Here is a 20129-nt window from a genome sequence, read left to right on the forward strand (position 1 = left end):
CCCCACGTGCAAACAGGAATAATAAGCGCCAAAACACACAACCCATGCACAAAAACACTCAATAACAAATGCGGGCAAACGTGAAGCGCTATCAAAGTATATAATCATAAATCCAACTGTTACACCTTTCAACAAGAATCTGGGAGCAAGAAAAGTGTTCATGTGTGGATGTGCTTATTTCTCAAATACTATACATTCCTCAACTGCTTACTTTCATTCATAAGACCCAAATTATGGAACAAAGGATAAACAGTCAATCTCACAATCACTACCCCTAGACCACCATACCACAACACCCCCAATTTAAAAAACGGTTACAAGCTTTGATTTCCCAACACACTTCTATCCTGTGGGAAACTACTGGGTTCTAAAACCTCTCCAAATTAATACTGCCAGTTGTCTTAATTGGTTTCCTGCTTGCTGATCAAAAACAGCGTTGACATCTGCTTTCTCCAGCAACTACTGAACACACAAATTACCTACTCTAGCTCCACAGCACTTAAGTTACTTCCAAAACGTTACTTTTCATCCTGCATTTTCCTGGCCTTCCCCATAATAAAATTATGTGCAGGAGCAGCTGATGGAGCTCACTAGGCCTAGCACCTCCTAGGCTGCAAGAAAGGTGCAGAGGCCTGCAGCGGAGAGCTGTAATATGAGAACCGGGATTCCAACCTGGGCTCAGCCTACCCTGCCGCCCGGCAACTGTATGACCTTGGGCACAGAGGTCAACCTCCCTGAGCCTCAGTTTCCTCAACTGCAGCGATGGAATCCTAACTCCGGGGGAAAGAAAGGCTCTCATCCCAGTCCCCGGCGCAAAGCTGGGGATGATCGCGCAGAGCCAGGACGCACCCGCGCTGGCCAGCTGGAGCTGGTCCCCGCGGTTCTGGGACTGCGCGGCAGCCCCCCGTGGCCCCTACGCCGCTCGAGATCAGCCAAGCCGGGCCCACGCCGGGCCTCGCGGCGCGCAAGAAAAGCCAGGCCCAAGGGATGCTCGCGAGGCCCTCCCGGCCTCCGGGGCCTGTTTCCCCGCCTCCCTCCCCCGAACCACTTCCCGTAGAGGGCCGCGGGGACGTAGCCCGGCCGTCGGTCCTCGGGCCCCCGGGGCCGAGCCCCCGCCTCGCCACGCGCCCTCAGCGCCCCTGCGCCGCGCCCCGCCCCGCCCCGCCTAACCCGAGGCTGCGGCCCGTGCTCCACAGCGGGAGGCTGGAGGCGGCGGCTACTCACCGAGCGGCGCCGCGCGTGGCGGCCTTTGTAGGCAAACACCCAGCCCGCCGCCCGCTGTCAGCGCAGCTCGCCTTCGGGGGCGGGGCAGGGGCGGGGGCAGAGGCCGGGGGCGGGGCCGGGGCGGGGCAAGAGGGGCGGTGCGAGGGGGACTCGGGAGATCCTGGTGGCCCGGCTGCTTTCAGGGCCCGCTGACCGGCTCTGCCCGCTCACCCCTGGCCGCCTATCTTAGCGTTCCTGGGGATGGGGCCCCTTAGGCCGCCTTTCTGATTTTCCTTTCCAGAGCCAAATTCGTGTATTTCTTCAACACTCCGACTTGACCTATGCCGATGACTGGGGGAGTGAGGACGGAGGGGTACAGAGAAAAGGCAGCCAGGTAAGTGTCCAGGTAAACCTCCCAGGGCCTGGCCGCGATTACGTCGGTCCTATGGGTCCCGCTCATCACCAGTGGCGGGATCTGAGCCCGTCCTTGACTTTTCTGACCCTCGCCCTTCGTTTCTTCCACCATAAAGGCGCAAACACGTTGACCTATCGCCATCTCTTAGCTTCTCCACGCCGGGCCACCCCTGTCCTTCATCCTGATGGTGACAGCGTCCACTCCCGCCTCTGCCAAGCGGTGGTCCAGGTGCGGAACGGTGGCTCTGAACAGGAGGGACAGGCAGCTCCCTGCGCCTCTCCAGCCAGGAGGCAGGCAGGGGATAGATAAACAACGAGCCACATAACGTCTGGTGGTGAAATGATTTCCATCAATGGGAGGGTGTCATATTTGAACTGAAACTCTAAATGACAAGAAACACCTATGTCTACAAAGATGGGGGAGGAGGCAGGGCTTTCTGGAGAGCAGAAATGGCAGGTGCAAAGGTCCTGGGGCTGGCGCTGTGGGCTGGAGGGGAGGCAGGGGCCAAATATTCAGGTCTTGTAGGCCAAGGCAAGGAGTTTAGGTATTATTTAAATGTTATTCCAAAACCAATTCTTTCTGAGACAGGGTCCCACTCTGTCACCCAGGCTACAGTGCAGTGGCACAATCTCGGTTCACTGCAGCCTTCACCTTCTGGCCTCAGGCAATCCTCCTGCCTCAGCCTCTCAAGTAGCTGGGACCACAGGTGCATGCCACCACGCCCGGCTAATTTTTTAAATTATTTGTAGAGACCAGGTCTCCCTATGTTGCCCAGGCTGGTCTCGAACCGCTGGGCTCAAGCAGTCTTCCCACCTTGGCTTCCCAAAGAGCTGAGATTACAGGTGTGAACCACCACGCCTGGTCCAAAAAGAATTTTAAACCTGGGAATTATATGATCTAATTTACTTCTTTAAAAAGTCACCCCTCCACTCCATGGAAAATGGGCTGCAGGAGTAGAAGCCAGCAGACAGGTGGCACTGCAGGGCACCGGGGGACAGGATGGTGGCTCAGATTGCAGGGGCTGCTCAGCGAGAAGTGGAAGGACTTCAGAGAGATGTGGAGGCAAAACCCACAGGCTTGCTGATGAATGAAACGGGTGGAGGTGTGTGATGCGATACTCAAAGGCAAGTCTCTGTGTGGAGATTGAACAGCTGCTCTGCTGAGATGCAGAGGGCCAGGGAGGAGGCCAGCTTGGAAACAGCATCGAAAGCGGCAGCTTAGTGAATTGGATAAGCCGGCCAGCTTGAGATAGATGTTTGGGGGCAGCTGCTTGGAGAGCTTTGTCCAGGGACGCGGCTCCCGTCCATCTGGTCAAGTGTGGACACGCTCCAGCTGGACTTGGGGCAGCTCCTATCTAGGCAGCCCGTCCCATGCTGACATTGCAGAGGTGGGAGCTACACAAAGAGAATCTTGCAGTTTGTAGGTGACCTACCTCCACAGGGGTTTTCTCAGAGACCAGAGTTTCAAGTGCATCACAGCTGCCCAAAACTGCTGAGGTTGCAAGGCCCCAGAAGGAAGCCCTCCTGCACCCTCCCCTCCCACCTCCAGGGAGAAGCTGGCCTGGGAAGAAGTCTACCCTATGGGGAAAGGCTTTCCAGGAAGCCAGTCCAACTTCAGGCCACTTAAGTTTATTTTTTGTGTAAAATAAGTCCATTATTCAAATGTGGAGATGGGAGGTCTGAAAATACAGGTCAATTCAACTCAAAGCCCTCATTCTGAAAATGATGAGCCTGGGGGCCCAGCAGGGCTAGGGTCAGCTCTGATGAGCAGGGTCTGGCTGGATTCAGAGCAAATTAGGTCCTGCTGCTGCCCAGCCTACCACCTCGGGGAAGGCCAAGGGTTGGGGGGAGCCTTTTGTACAAACAAGCAATGACAAGAAAACACTCACTAGATCACAGTGCACTCCCAGGCGATAAACGAAACTGGACTTTCCAGAGCCCTGGCGCTTTTCATCCGGCACTGGCTGGAGTCCCCCTGGGAGGGCCCTTGGCTGTGCTGTGGGCAACCAGGCCTGACTGAGCGGTGACTCAGCCAGGAGAGCTGAGGCGATCCCCCCTGGCCAATCCCAGGACCTAGCTGCACTCGGAAGAGGAGAAGGAACTCTGGGGATGAGTAATCTTGCTCTAGCTGACTGGAGGAGGAAGGAGGGGCTGAGTACCGCCTCAGCAAAGCCAGCACAAGCATCCTGATTCTAGAGGCTCAGTTTCACAATCCGGGAAATGGGCTGCAGGTGCACTGACACAGATCTGCTTTGAGGATGAAAAAGGTATCATGGAAAGCTGCTGTCATAGTTGTGGGGTTGGAAGATTTTTCAATTCTAAAACCCCGTAAGTTGAGGAGTGGCCATTCCCAGAAGGATCTGTTCACTGCTGAGCCCAGCTGGTGACAGTAGCTGTTGTATCCCGAGAACTCTGAAGCTGCCCAGATCAACCACCTGCACAGGCCCAGAATACCCGAGGCAAGGTAGGCGGGAAGAATGAACATCCCTCTTCACGGGTGCCCTGCGAGCTACTGTAGGAAGGAGAAACACTGGCTGATCCCCCAGGACTCTGAGCATGGTTAGCTCTGTAACTGCCCTGGCAGAAAGGATCCCAAAGAGAGGACAATGAATTCTTCCCCCAGAGGTGCAGACTTTTATCCCTGGCACCAGTGCCTGGGGCTCCGGGGAAGGGAGGGCATCTCCTCAGTGTCTAAGGCCACTCCTTGGTTGGGGGCCCCTCACAAGGTGTCTTTGTCCTGGGCACTCTCTTAAGAACCAGGTGGGAACCAGGGGCCACCTGGTGCCACTTCACTGCCTTGGCGGCAGGGAACAGAGCAGCCTGGGAATCCATCCAAGGTGGAATGGGGCCCCTGGGTGCTGTGGCTGGTTGAGCAGGGCAGTTTCATGGGGAAGAGGCAGGTGTAAAAGGCCCTGGGTTCCGCAGGGAGAGGACAGTGATCCTCGGAGAGCGAATAGCTGGAACCAAAGCACAGAAGGTTTTGATGGTCACCTGGGCTATCCAGAGGCCCACTCCACAGTTAGGGCGGGGTTCGCAGATTAGAGTCGAGGCATAGGAAGTGGCAGAGTGATAAAGGCTGACAGCTGGCCACACAGGAGCAGCTTGGAGGTCCTAGGCTAAGCACTGGGGGCTCCAAAGGTGAGCAGACCAGACACAGTGTCTGTCCTCAGGGAGTGCACAGTCTGGCTTGTGATCACGTAAAAACTGTCACAGTGCTCCAGGCCGCTGTGAACTGAAGGGCCGTGCACTGATGCGGGATTTGACCTGCCCTGTCCCCAAGCAAGAGGATTCACCTGACCTTGGTGGCCTGGGCAGGCACCAACCTAAGCAAATCTAGACCAGGTGTCGAGGAGCAGAATGAACCACGGGCCAGCCAGCAGCACATGCACAGCGGTCAGGCACGCACAGGTGCTTGAAAGAAGGCCCATGGCTGGCCACTGGTGGGCAGGGGAGCTTGGGAGCTCACAGCAAGCCCCATGCCTGTCTCCCGCTGGATGAAGCCAGAAGGGGTCTGGAACACCCTTTCTCTTCTGGTCAGATTGGGAACAATTCATAATGAGCAGGGCTAGGACAGAGAACAGCAGAGACAGGAAAGCAGAAAGAGACCAAGGTGCGAGGAGGGGGCAGGGAAAGAGACCTCAACATGACCAGGGACGGGAGGAGAGAACTCCATTACTTAGAAACAGTGACTGCTATGCTGGGAAGTGTGGACTGTTAACAGTGGGCTCTAATTCCAGGAGGAACAAAAAGACCCCGCATATCACCGTGAGTCAGTCCTCTGAGTCGCCATGACCTTGCTAAACAAGTGTGGGGCTGTCACAGCCTTAAGCAGCACATCTCAAGTCTCACATTCCCCAGTGCTAAGAAAACAGCTACACAGACAGGATGCTAAGGAGAGCTCAGAGGCAGAAAACCCTTAAGAGTCCCCCTTTCCTTAGATAGGAAAACTGAGGCCCAGAGAGGCAAACAATGGGTCAGTATGTGTGTCTAAACTTATCTAAACATAGAAAAGGTATAGTAAAAATATGGTATTAGAATCTGATGGGAGCATCATCGTATACGCAGTCTGTAGTTGACCAGAACATTGTTATGCAGCGCATGACTGTAGATCTTCTCATTAATAATAGGCAACCTGGTCAGGTGCACAAAGTCTAGGGTTCAGAATCCAACAGGCTTAAATTCAAGTCCAGCTCAGCCACGTGGCTGAGTGCTGTCTGAACCTCAGCGTCCTCAGCTGTTAAACAGAGATAACCATCCCCATCTCAGCAGCTTTGGGGGGAAATTAAATGAGATATATTGGGATCCAGATAACCAATAAAATATCAAATCACTTTACCAGTTCAAGCTCTTACCACTCAGTGTTTGCATGGACTTATTACTGACGAATGAACTCAGGAGTTCAGGAGTTCGAGACCAGCCTGGGCAACATCCTCACCCAGCTAATTTTTGTTTTGTTTGGTTTGGTTTTGTTTTGTTTGGTTTGGTTTTGTTTTTGAGATGGAGTCTCGCTCTGTCACCCAGGCTGGAGTGCAGTGGCACAATCTCGGCTCACTGCAAGCTCTGCATCCCAGGTTCACACCATTCTCTTGCCTCAGCCTCCCGAGTAGCTGGGACTACAGGCGCCCACCACCACACCCGGCTCATTTTTTGTATTTTTAGTAGAGACAGGGTTTCACCGTGTTAGCCAGGATATGTAATTTTTTATAGAGACAGGGTTTTGCCATGTTGCCCAGGCTGGTCTCGAACTCCTAAACTCGAGTGGCAATGTTTGGAAACAATTTACACAGTTCTCTTCCTTGCAGTTGCCAAACAATATTATTTATCTAATGGTCATAACACCTTAACAGTAATAGAACTACTGAACAGCAGTGCTTACTATGCTCATGGATGAGGTTTCTAGTTGTCTTCTATTAAGCAGGTGGCCTTGAATTCTGGCAGCTCACGCTTCAGAGTTACCTGTGGACACATGACATCATTCACAAAATGTTCTTTTTCTCCCCAGTGTCTCTCAAGAATGAAAATGACCAGGCCATCCTCATGTTCTACAGGGGTTAACCCAGCAACTTAGGGACACAGCTGGGGCAGGACTCCCGGGCTCCTGGTCAGTTCCTCTATGGGGATGCTAAGCCTCAGGGCTGACATCTCTTAGCTCTGCCTTCCAGGAGAATTTCATAGGGGCTCCCATTTGTGCTGCTGTGAAGGCCGTCCTGCTCCTTGTCAAGCCTGTCTTCTCCTTGCCTTGAGGAAGATCTCTTTCGTGCCCAAATTGTGAATAAGTAAACTGGATGCAGCATCTCTGATTGCTCTGGGAAGAAATTTATGAGAAGTGCCTGAGAAAAGTCATGACTTTGTGCCTCTGCTAAGCAACCTGTTGGACACTGCTTGGTATATACCACTAAGTGGTTCCTTGTTCAGACCTGCTTCCTCTGATTAGCAGCCACAGATCTTCTGGGTTTTCACTTGTTTATTTCTGTTTATTGTCATCTCTGGGAAGATGGCTTCAAATTTGTTATCCCCCAATTTAACCTCATATCAATTGATAAGAAGATCTTTTCTTTCTTTCTTTCTTTCTATTTCTTTTCTTTTCTTTCTTTCTTCTTTTTTTTTTTTTTTTTGAGATAGGGCCTCACTCTGTCACCCAGGCTGGAGTGCAGTGAGGCGATCTTGCCTCACTGCAGCCTCCACCTACCAGGTTCAAGCAATCCTCCTGCCACAGCCTCCCAAGTAGCTGGGACTACAGATGAGTCCCACCACACCCAGCTAATTTTTGTATTTTTTTTATAGAGACTGGGTTTTGCCATGTTGCCCATGCTTGTCTGGAACTCCTGAGCTCAAGTGATCTGCCTGCTTCGACCTCCCAAAGTGCTGGGAAGTTATAATTGGAGGATGTGATGGTTAATTTTTGTGTCAACTTGACTGGGTTAAGGGATACCCAGATAGCTGGTACAGCATTGTCTCTGGGGATGTCTTCGAGTGTGTTTCTGGTAGAGGTTGGCATTTGGATCAGTGACCTGAGTGAGGAAGGAAGATTCATCCTCACCCATGTGGGCTGGGCTCCATCCAATCAGTTGAATTCCTCAATAGAACAAAAGGCCCGAGGAAAGGCAAATTCACTCCCTTTTCTGAAACTGGGACACCCCCCTTCTCCTGCGCTTGGACATCAGCACTCCAGGCTCTCCAGCTGTTGGACTCCAGGACCTGCACCGGTGGCCTCTCAGGTTCTTAGGCCTTTGCACTCAGACTGAGCTATGTCACCAGCATCCCTGGTTCTCTAGCTTGCAGACAGCAAATCATAGGACTTCTCAGCCTCCATAATCATGTGAGCCAATTTCCAAATTAAATCCCCTCATTTATCTATATCTGTATCTATCTTATTTGGTTGTTTCTCTGGAGAATCCTGATACAAAGGGTTTACATTGAATGTCATTTGCATATGGTTATATAAATAGTAGCTGTTTTAACACCCTCGTCTAATTCTATCATGAATATCATTTCTGGATCTGTTTATATTGATTGATTTTTCTCCAGATCCTAGGTCATATTATCCTGCTTCTTTGCAAGCCCAGTATTTTTGTTTGGACACGGGACATCGTCAGTTTTGTACTGTTGGTGGCTAGATTTGATTATATTCCTTTAAACAGTTTTGTGCTTTGTTCTGAGATGCAGTAAAGTTACTTAAGATTAGTTTGATCTTTTTGAGGTTTGATGTTCAACATTGCCACGGCAGATCCAGAACAGCCTTTGTTCTAGGACTAATTTGTCACCTCTTTGAGGCAATTCTCTTCTACTTTTCTCCTCGATGTCCTGAATTTTAGGGGGTCTTCCCAGTCTGGCTGATGGAAAATTTAGTTTTTGTTACATAAAATTTACCTCAAAACTTAGCAGCTTGAAACAAGTATTTATTCCCTGAAGTTTCTTGTGTCAGGAATCCAGGAGTGGCCCAGCTGGGGGCTCTAACTCAAGCTCTCTCGTGAGGTCTCAGTCAAGGTATGGCTGGAGTGGAGCCCTCTGACTGGGGCCAAAGGATCTGCCTCCAGGACGGTGACTCACATGGCTATAGCCAGGGGCTCCATTTCTTGCCTCATGGACCTGTCCGGAGGCTGATTGAGCAATACAGCTTCTGGCTTCCCCAGAGGGGCTGATCCAAGAGAGAGCAAGCAGGAGCCACAAGGCTTTCTACACCCTAGTCTCTAAAGTCACAAACCATCACCATCACTTTCACCACATTCTGTCCTTTAGAAGCATATTAGCAAGCCCAGCCCACATTCAAGGGGGGTAGGAGTAGGTGCCTCTTTTTGAAAGGAAGACTATCAGATAATTTAGGGATCTATTTCTAAGCTGCTCTCACAGACATACAATATCCCCAGGCCTGAGTGATTTCTGGAGACCGTTCTGCCTGCAAGCTCCTTCCTTGGTGGTTTCCTCACATTCATGTGCAGACCAGTACTCAGCTGAAGACTCAAGGCACTCCTTGCAGATCTCTGAACCATTCTCTGTGGCTCCTTCTGCAGATCTCTGCCCTGCAAATTCTAGCTCCCTTGGCCTCCCGGAAGCCCACACTCCATCTCCTGAGCTGGGCAGGCCCTCAGGCTCTGTTTGGGCTCCCTCTTCCGGCACTGCTGAGCTGGACACTTGTGAGGCTGGTCTTATTGCTTCCCCTCTCCCAGGAATCCCTGTCCTGTTCTGCCTATTGTCCAGTGTCCACTAACTGTGATTTCAGATACTTGTCCAGCTTTCTGGCTGTTTTTAAGACAGGAGGGTAAACCTGCTCCCTGTTGTTCCATCAGGACCAGAAGAGGGACTCCCCAGCAGCGGTGCTGGCTCCTGAAAATCATGCAGCAGAGGAGAGACTCACACGCTCCCCTCTTCTTCTTCTTTTTTTTTTTTTTAATTATACCTTAAGTTCTGGGATGCATGTGCAGAATGTGCAGGTTTGTTATATAGGTATACACATGTCATGGTGATTTGCTGCACCCATCAACTCATCATCTACATTAGGTGTTTCTCTTAATGCTATCCCTCCCCTAGCCCCCCACTCCCCAATAGGCCCCAGTGTGTGATGTTCCCCTTCCTGTGTCCATGTGTTCTCATTATTCAACTCCCACTTATGAGCAAGCACATGTGGTGTTTGGTTTTCTGTTCCTGTGTTAATTTGCTGAGAATGATGGCTTCCAGCTTCATCTATGCCCCTACAAAGGACATGAACTCATCTTTTTTATGGCTGCATAGTATTCCATGGTGTATATGTGCCACTTTTTCTTTATCCAGTCTATCATTGATGGGCATTTGGGTTGGTTCCAAGTCTTTGCTATTGTAAAAAGTGCTGCAATAAACATACATGTGCATGTGTCTTTATAGTAGAATGATTTATAATCCTTTGGGTATATACCCAGTAATGGGATTGCTGGGTCAAATAGTGTTTCTGGTTCTAGATCCTTTAGGAATCACTACACTGTCTTCCACAATGGTTGAACTAATTTACACTCCCACCAACAGTGTAAAAGTGTTCCTATTTCTCCACATCCTCTCCAGCATCTGTTGTTTCCTGACTTTTTAATCATCGCCATTCTAACTGGCGTGAGACGGTATCTCATTGTGGTTTTGATTTGTATTTCTCTAATGATCAGTGATGAAAACTTTTTTTCATACATTTGTTGGCCACATAAATGTCTTCTTTTGAGAAGTGTCTGTTCATATCCTTTGCCCACTTTTTGATGGGGTTGTTTGGTTTTTTTCTTGTAAATTTGTTTAAGTCCCTTTTAAATTCTGGATATTAGACCTTTGTCAGGTGGGTAGATTGCAAAAATTTTCTCCCATTCTGTAGGTTGCCTGTTCACGTTGATACTAGTTTCTTTTGCTGTGCAGAAGCTCTTTAGTTTAATTAGATCCCATTTGTCAATGTTGGCTTTTGTTGCCATTGCTTTTGATGTTTTAGTCATGAAGTCTTTGCCCATGCCTATGTCCTGAATGGTATTGCCTAGGTTTTCTTCTAGGGTTTTTATGGTTTTACGTCTTATTTTTAAGTCTTTAATCCTTCTTGAGTTAATTTTTGTATAAAGTGTAAGGAAGGGGTCCAGTTTCAGTTTTCTGCATATGGCTAGCCAGTTTTTCCAACACCATTTATTAATAGGGAATCCTTTCCCCATTGCTTGTTTTTGTCAGGTTTGTCAAAGATCAGATGGTTTTAGATGTCACACCCTTACTTCTAATCTGACATTACCTCGCTCCCTCCTCCTGATCCACTTCCCTATAAAAGTGATGTCCTTTGGCATACACTTCAGATCAGCACATCTGCGTTTAGCACTCCAGGCTTCATCCTTCTTCCCAGCTTTCCCCAGCCTTGTAGTCCACAGTGCCTCCTTTGCCAGTCCCAGGGATGATATTCAAACTATTAGGCATGCCATGAACATGAGCCAATCAGAGCAGACACCAGCCACAGCAGAGCAGGGACCTGCTGGCTTATGGAGAGGGCTGCAAAGGGAAGGGGGCAAATCTAAGAGAAGAGATGGCAGGAATGAGGCCACTTAGGGGACTGGGGACAGTGACTGCAATGGGTATTTCTAAATTTCTAATATTTCAATCATTGGCAAGGTCATAGCAGTGTATACCAGACAAATCTACCAAAGAAGAAAACATTTTTGGAATTGCTTTTTAGCTTCAACTGAGAAATGCATCTGCTATTGACTGAATTTTTGTGCCCCCCAAAATTCATCTGTTGAAGCCCTAGTCCCCACTGTGATGGTATGATGAGGTGGAGCCTTCGGGAGGTGATTAAGTTTAGATGAGCTCATGAGGGCAAGACCTCCATGATGGGATTTGTGCCCTTATAAGAAGAGGAGGAGACCAGAGCTCACTCTGTGTCATGTGAGGACAGTGGGAGAAGGCAGCTGTTTGCAAGCCAAGGAAAGTGGGCATCACCAGAACCCAACCCTGCTGGCACCCCGGTGGCGGAGGTCCAGCCTCCAGAACCATGAGATAGAAATTTCTGTCTTTTAAGCCACCCAGCCTATGATATGTGTTCTAGCAGCCTGACCTAAGACAGCATTCTAAAGAGACCTGAAAAGATGCTCGCATCCTAAAGGGCATCAAAGTGGTTTCAAATCCACAGAATCAACCTGGACTCAAGGCACCCCAATGCTCAATTCTTCCCCAGGCTGCCCCAACACAGAGCTCACCAACCAGCCATAGAAACTGGAACCCCAAAGCTAAGGTGTCAGTCAGCTGAGTGATCAGTGTCTGGCCTCAGTGAGGGAAGCTGACTTCCAAATAAAATCAGCTTTCTGCAAATAAGACACTGTGCAACCTGTGACAGTACTAGGACACCTAAGCCAGCCCCCCGGAGTCATAGCTCAGCCACTAAATGCCTCAGCAGACAGACTATTGAACCCAGTTAAGATAAAATCTACAGTGCTAAGTGATATAACCATTTATCAGCTCTAAAGAATGAATTAGGAAAGCAGAAAGAGACTGAATTTTCTAACAAATCCTATCATTTCATGGGAAGACTGTAAATGCTGTTTGCCTATAGCCATTCACTTTGGCACATGCCTGTTGCCTGGAGCCTAACACAACCCCTTTCATCACTGACCTAGAACCTGGGGTTGGTGAGGAGAATAACTATACTCTGAGGACTTCATTTGCCTCACATTTCCCCTATTCCACAGTGTCCAGTGTATGCCAGACCCACAGAAAGGTCTCAGAAGACTTGTTGAAGGACTAATGGGTTGATTGGCTAAGCTAAACTATCACAGGAAAGGGACAAGAAACTTAGGAGGGTTATTGTCGATCTCCTAGATTCAAATACATGTTCCTGTGTACTTAGGAAAGCGAAATTGAATTTTCCTTTAACCTAAAGCATAACATTAATATAATACGTAACAAAACCACATACACCTAAAAGGAACATCAAAGATGTAAGACGAACATTATCCTCCTCCGAGGGTACAATGGGAACACTTTCTTTTTTTTGAGACAGAGTCGTACTCTGTCAACCAGGCTGGAGTGCAGTGGCACAATCTCAGATCACTGCAACCTCTGCCTCCCAGGCTCAAGCAATTCTCCTGCCTCAGCCTCCCAAGTAGCTGGGATTATAGGCTTGTGCCACCATGCCCAGCTAATTTTTGTATTTTTAGTAGAGATGGGGTTTCACCATGTTGGCCAGGCTGGTCTCGAACTCCTGACCTCAGGTAATCTGCCCGCCTCAGCCTCCCAAAGTGCTGGGATTACAGGCATGAGCCACTGCGCCCAGCCAGGAACACTTTCTGAATAACCTTCTGGTCTCTACATCCCTTGTTCCTTCTGTCTCATCAAAAGAGCTGTGCAGCTGTAGCTCAACTGTTCCTTTCTAATGCAAGGGTAAATACAAATCAAAAAATTTTTTTGCATTCTCTCTCATGCAATAAGGGAAAGAGACTGCCTTCCTCCCCCTTCTCTAAGAGCATTTACTGTAGGACACGTGTCATTGTAAATTCTTTCTCTGTCCCTTTGAGATGTTGTAAATCTTTTGAAAAGCTAAATAAGCCTGTGGCCACCTGTAAAACTCAGGAGTGTTTCCTAAGAGATCTGGAGGCCACCTCTTTGAAGTGTAAACATCAGAGAAGACAGCACCCCATCTCCTGACTTCCATGAGAAGGTAAAAGAGAGCCTATCTGGCAGGAGACTTGCTCCAAGATGCAAAACTATCTCCTGTCTAGATGGATTTTTTTTTCCCTCTTGGGTCTTGGGTAAAAGCAATTAGCTAAGGCAGATTACCAGGTGAATTCGAGATGAACTGAGAAGGATAAAGGGTGCCATCAAGTGCTCTTACTTGAGGACTAGTTATGGTTTATCTTCAGAACATGTAAGCAATGGGTTGTATTTGCTTGGCTATAAAAAGGGGTGAGTTTCTCTCTGTCACGTTATTATTACTATCATCCATCCCTCATCCTATGTGTTCTCAAAGGGCGTGAGTGAGGACAGAAGAAAAGTTGGTCATTGGTTAGAGTCCCTCATGCTCTAACAGTAGCTTTGAAATGTCACACTGCAATGTGAATGAAGGTCTCTAATTTAATACAAACTGGTCTCTTTTGATTCATGGCCAAATGCACAATACTCTTTCCTGTGTAGAATCATCAGGTGTGGTACAGGAGAAAGAACATAGGATTTGACTTCAGAAAGGTTGGCTTTGTGTCCCAGCCCTGCCCCTTACTAGCAGTGTGACTTTGTCAAGACATTTAATCTCACTAAATTTCAGTTTGATTGTGTCAAGGAGATCTCTTGGATTACTTTCATTGTTGCTTTTCATACAATGGAACTTGGGTGCTCACAATGCACTGGTCTGCAGAGAGTGCCAAAAGGCTGTGGGCCTCCAGTCCTTGGAAAGAAAGCACGGTAGCTGGGTGTGGTGGCTCACGCCTGTAATCCCAGCATTTTGGGAGGCCGAGGCAGGAAGATTGCTTGAGGCCAGGAGTTCAAGACCAGCTGGGCAACATGGCCAAACTCTGTCTCTGCTAAAAATACAAAAATTATCCAGGCATGGTTGTGCACACCTGTAATCCCAGCTACTTGAGAGGCTAAGGCAGGAGAATTGCTTGAACCCAGGAGGTAGGTGTTGCAGTGAGCTGAGATTGTGCCACTGCACTCCAGCCTGGGCAAAACCAAGACCTTCTCAAAAAAAAAAAAAAAGAAAGAAGGAAGGAAGGAAGAGAAAGCAAGCAAGCAAGCACAGTATAGAGTCATGCAACTGGACAATTATTGTGTGTGTATAGGACAATACTAATGCATGATTGTGTAGGCCAACTAGTGTTAGGGGTGCGTGTGTGTCTTTGTGTCCATACACTTTCATATTGCCACACTAAAACCAGATTCATCTGCCCAGGCTTCAACGAATATGAGGTGTTAAAACATTCCTGGGAACATAGCAAGATAGAAAATCTATTTCCCATAATCCTGCCTGGAAATAACACCCTATCTAGTTTCAAAAGGAATACTTGGATCAGCTGCAGGGGGAAGAGAGTAGAAACCATAGGACACATATTCAAATTAGTGTGGTAGTTGCTAAACCAATAGGTCATGGGGTGCATTTTTCTGAGTGGAGAATAAACATTTCTGGGGAGTGGGAATGGAATTGTTAAGGTAGAAGAGCCAGGTATTGACCCCAGCAATTCCACCCATCCAGTCTTTTCCCCCATGACTTTCCTTCCGAATATATGTGGAAATATTGGTCCAAGGGGACTCACAAGTTTTGGTTTGGCCCCCATACAAACACACACACACACACACAGAGAGAGAGAGACAGAAAGAGAGAGAGAGACAGAAAGAGAGAGAGAGAGAGAAATGGACACTTGTAATTCTGGTTATTGTCTTTGGAACAGTCCATCAGGAAATTCAAGTTCTACACAAGAACAATGACCAGCTCTTTTGTTCTTTTTAAACTAGGGAGTATCTATTTAGGTATCGGGAATAAGGCATAATTTCACCACAGTGTAATGTGGCACAAGACACATGCATCTTGGACACCAACCAGCAGGATTTTATTATGACATTGCCATTTATCAGGTGGTCCTTTGGCCTGACAGCAATTTACAAAAGGAGCTTACATTTATTCATTGAATACTGCTTTGGAATAGGTGTTTCCAAACCCTTTGCAGACATTATCTAATCATTTTGATCCTACGGCAACTTCATTAGGTAAGTACTATTATTATTTCTACAACCTGATGAGGAAACACATGTCACACAGAAAACAAAGACAGCTGGGAATAAAGCCCAGGTCTGTCGGTCAGTCCCTGACTCCAAGGATGTTATAATCTAGACTAGATAGCTCTGAACCAGAAGTCCAAAGGGTCCACAGATACAAAGCAGAAGCATGAACTTGGATGTGGAAAAATTACATCTTAATTTCACTAACTTCTAACTGAAATGTAGTATTTCTTTCCATTATAAATACAGGTAACAAATGGCAATAGTATTAATGATACACACGACCACCATCTCCAACAACAACAACAAAATAACAGATATGTTCACACCACATCAAAGTTGTTGCAGATATTGCAAGATATTACATAAACTCATCATTACTTAAAAATTGTGCTTGTCAATTGCAACAAAAGCCAGAATTGACAAATGGAATCTAACTAAACTAAAGAGCTTCTGCACAGCAAAAGAAACTAACATCAGAGTGAACAGGCAACCTACTGAATGGGAGAAAACTTTTGCAATCTACCCATCTGACAAAGGTCTAATATCCAGAATCTACAAGGAACTTAAACAAATTTACAAGCAAGAAAAAAACCAAACAACCCCATCAAAAAGTGGGCAAAGGATATGAACAGACACTTCTCAAAAGACATGTATGCAGCCAACAAACATATGAAAAAAAAAACTTACCATCACTGGTCACTAGAGAAATGCAAATCAAAACCACAATGAGATACCATATCAGGCCACTTGGAAAGGTGATGATTAAAAAGTCAGGCAACAATAGATGCTGGCGAGGCTGTGGAGAAATAGAACACTTTTACACTGTTGGTGGGAGTGTAAACTAGTTCAACCATTGTGGAAGACAATGTAGCGATTCCTCAAGGATCTACAACCAGAAACACCATTTGACCCAGCAATCTCATTACTGGGTATATACCCAAAGGATTATAAATCATTCTACTATAAAGACACATGTACACGTATGTTTACTGCAGCACTTTTTACAATAGCAAAGAGTTGGAACCAACCCAAATGCCCATCAATGATAGACTGGATAAAGAAAAAGTGGCACATATGCACCATGGAATACTATGCAGCCATAAAAAAGAATGAGCTCATGTCCTTTGCAGGGACGTGGATGAAGCTGGAAGCCATCATTCTCAGCAAACTAACACAGGAACAGAAAACAAAACACTGCATGTTCTCACTCATAAGTGGGAGTTGAACAATGAGAACACATGGACACATGGAGGGGAACAACACACACCAGGGTCAGTCAGGGGGTTGGGGGCAAGGGGAGGGAGAGCACTAGGACGAATACTTAACGCATGCGGGGCTTAAAACCTAGATAATGGGTTGATGGGTGCAGCAAACCACCACGGCACATGTATACCTATGTAAAAAACCTGCACATTCTGCACGTGTATCCCGGAATTTAAAGTAAGATAATTTTTTAAAAATTGTGTTTGTTATTAAACCTACGGCAGGAGCAAAAACACTGAGGAAGTCAGCCCTCTGAAAACCAAGGGCAGGGTGCCCGCCTACCACTGAGTCTTAATCAGCACAGCAGAGAATTTCTGCCCCTCGCCACCCCACATCGTCAAGCTGACTAGAACAAGAGCAGCAGAACAGGAGAGTGACATGCAGAAAGACACTCTCCAAGGTGTAGTGCAGAGGGTAGGTCCAAAGCTGATGTCAAGCCGGTATTCCTCTGACAAACCAAACTGCACCCTAAAATATGAGGTACTTCCGCAGGAAGTGACGGCTGTGCTGCACAGAGAGCAGGAATAGCAACAATGAACTTCAAACCTAGCCCAGCTTCTACCTAGAGTAACTCAAGCCCCCAACAGCAAAAGCCTACCCGTAGAAAAAGCAGAAACAGCACCGTTTCCAGAGGGAAGAAAAAATGATGTTCATCTCCACAGTTCTACACAAGATGTCCAGCTTTCAAGAGAAAATTATAAAGCAAAGGAAAAGGCAAGAAGAACACACTTCCAAGAGACAGAAATACTAACTAGTCTCAGCTATGACACAGATGCTGGAACTATCAGACATGGACTTTTTAAATAAAAATTATGCTTAGTACGTTGATGTCTCTAATTGTATAAGGTATACAATGTAACAGATGAGATGAGGTGTGCAGTAGATGGGGTCGGATGAAAACCTTCACAGGAGACATGGAGAGAACTGGAAGCACCAAGTCAAAATGTCAGAAACGAAACTGTCCTAACAAAGGCGAGCAACAGCCTCAGCGGGCTCCTCAGGAAACTCAATGCCGGGATGAAAGAATCACTGAAGCTGGAGGTAGGTAACAGAAATTACCCAAACTGAAACACAGAGGAAAACGGAGTGAGAACAAAAAAAGAAACCAAACAGGAATGGGGCATCTAAGAGCTGTGGGTCGATATCAACATACGTGAAATGGAACCTAAGGAGGAGAAGAGAAAGAGAGAAAGAGTAGGTTGGAATAAATAATAATTAATACCCTTATTAAATAGCCTAAAATAATAGCCTAAATAAATAATAGACTAGAATTTTCTAAAATTAATTACAGACACCAAACTATAGGTCCAAGAAGCCCAGAGAATACCAAACAACCAAGTAGGTTAAATATCAGCACACACTCACACATGCACACGCACAGAGGCATTTTCTATTTGAAATTAAAATAAAATTAAAATGAATTTAAATGAAAATAAAATTTTATATTTGAAATTAAAATAATAAAGGCAAAGAGAACATCTTGAAGGCAGCCAGAGAAAAGGCAAATTATATAGAGGAACAAGGTAAGAATTACAACAGACTTCTCATCAGAAACCACATAAGAGAGCCAGACTGCAAATATTGTAGACTTTGCAGGTCACATGGTCTCTGTTGCACCTACTCTACTCTGCCATTAATTATAGTGCAAAAGCAGCTGTGGACAAGATATAACCAAATGGGCATAACTTTGCTCCAATAAAACTTGATTTACAACACAAGTGGCAGAACAGATATGGCCCATGTGTCATTGTTTACCAGTCCCAGGTCTAAAGCAAAACCAGTAGCAATGCTCTGTATGTTAATTGCATATGTGGAAGTAAAAGCAGACAGGATTGGAGGAAAGACTTGGGAATATATGATTGTAAGGTCTTCCCCCTTTACATAAAGTGCTATAAGTATTATTTTAAGGTAAATTATACTTTTTTCCACTTTTTTAAAATTTTACTTTAAGTTCTGGGATACATGTGCAGAACGTGCAGGTTTGTTACATAGGTATACACATGCCATGGTGGTTTGCTGCACCTATCAACCTGTCATCTAGGTTTTAAGCCCCACATGCATTAAGTATTTGTCCTAATGCTCTCCCTCCTCTTGCCCCCACCCCCGACAGGCCCTGGTGTGTGCTATTCTCCTCCCTGTGTTCATGTGTTCTCATTGTTCAATCTGGACATAAGCATAAGCAAAGACTTCATGACTAAAACACCAAAAGCAATTGCAACAAAAGCCAAAATTGACAAATGGGATCTAATCAAACTAAAGAGCTTCTGCACAGAAGAAACTAGCATCAGAGTGAACGGGCAATCTACAGAATGGGAGAAAATTTTTGCAAGCTACCCATCTCACAAAGGTCTAATATCCAGAATCTACAAGGAACTTATACATATTTTAAGATAAATTATAATTAAAGATATGAATTAGAGGTATTTGAGCAAGAGATAAAATAGAATCATAAAAGTATTTAGTTAACTCAAGTGAAGGGAAAAAAAGAGAAAAAAAACAAACAACAGATAGCACAAATATAAAACAGCTAGGCCAGGCACAATGGCTCATACCTGTGATCCCAGCACTTTGGGAGGCAGATGGCTTGAGCTCAGGAGTTTGAGACAAGCCTGGGCAACACGGTGAAACCCCATCTCTACCAAAAATACAAAAACTTAGCCGGGTGGGGTGGCACGCATCTGTGGTCCCAGCTACTTGGGAGGCTGAGGTGGGAGGCTTGCTTGGAACCTGGGGAGGGGGAGGTTACAGTGGGTCAAGATCATGCCAGTGCACTCTAGCCTGGATGACAGAATGAGACTCTGTCTAAAAATTTTTTTTAATAAAACAAGTAGTAAGATAGAGGATTTAAATCCAGCTATGTCAAAAATCACAATGAATATACCAGTTAAAAGACAGAGATTGTCAGATTGGAAAAAAAAGCAAGACCCAGCTGTATAATGTCTACAGGAAACCTACCTTAAATATTAGCACGAAACTGTGATGTGGATACATGACTCTATGCATTGGTCCAAACTCACAGAACTCTATACTACAAAGAATATTACTGTTATATAAATGTTAAAAACCAAATGGGATGTGGTAGTAAAGATGGCATGCAGACTGACAAGTGAATCTCTCGGTATCACACATGAATCTCATAACTACACCAAGGAGAGCAGAGTAGAAAGGAGCTGGCCTAAGTGACTCTGGAAAAAAGTGTTTCAGCTGGGTGCCATAAGGCAGAAGACAAAAAAACTGTACAGCAAACCCACAAAATCCCTGGATACAAAAAATCGGCCCTCCGTATCTGCAGGTTCTACATCTCACGAATGCTGTATTTATCGACCTGCAGTTGGTTGAATCCATGGATGTGGAACTGGTGGATATGGAGGGCTAACTGTACTTTATTTGGGTACTAGGATTGAAAAAATTAGCAAATCAATTTCAGATAATGGGGCAGAGTTTCTCATTGTTGGAGAAAGAAGTTGCAAATAAGGAAAGTGCGAAGGTAAATGTACCTTGTGGTCTGAATTGGAGTCAGATATAAACTCGTGGATTTTAAAATATAGCAAGATGATAGATTAGAT

The 20129-nt window shown here is 46.4% G+C and overlaps 1 protein-coding gene and 1 long non-coding RNA gene across 9 annotated transcripts in view; one reads left to right on the plus strand and one right to left on the minus strand.

The window, feature by feature from the left end:
* Positions 1-20129, minus strand: part of LPIN1 (lipin 1) — a 105044-nt gene that overhangs the window by 81551 nt on the left and 3364 nt on the right. For 3 of the 8 annotated variants that reach the window (XM_054475699.1, XM_054475706.1, XM_054475700.1), the window contains exon 2: positions 6494-6573. In XM_054475699.1, coding sequence (XP_054331674.1) covers positions 6494-6502 — 9 coding nt within the window. In that variant the 5' untranslated portion in view covers positions 6503-6573. The other 5 variants (XM_054475707.2, XM_054475705.2, XM_054475703.2 and 2 more) reach the window with 2 other exon arrangements.
* LOC134737818 (uncharacterized) lies at positions 1393-9975 on the plus strand. Its single transcript, XR_010123139.1, has 3 exons — positions 1393-1597; positions 1734-4081; positions 6620-9975. It is a non-coding gene; the product is annotated as an uncharacterized LOC134737818 (long non-coding RNA).

This window comes from Pongo pygmaeus, chromosome 12, assembly GCF_028885625.2.
Source record: "Pongo pygmaeus isolate AG05252 chromosome 12, NHGRI_mPonPyg2-v2.0_pri, whole genome shotgun sequence".
Lineage (NCBI taxonomy): Eukaryota > Metazoa > Chordata > Mammalia > Primates > Hominidae > Pongo > Pongo pygmaeus.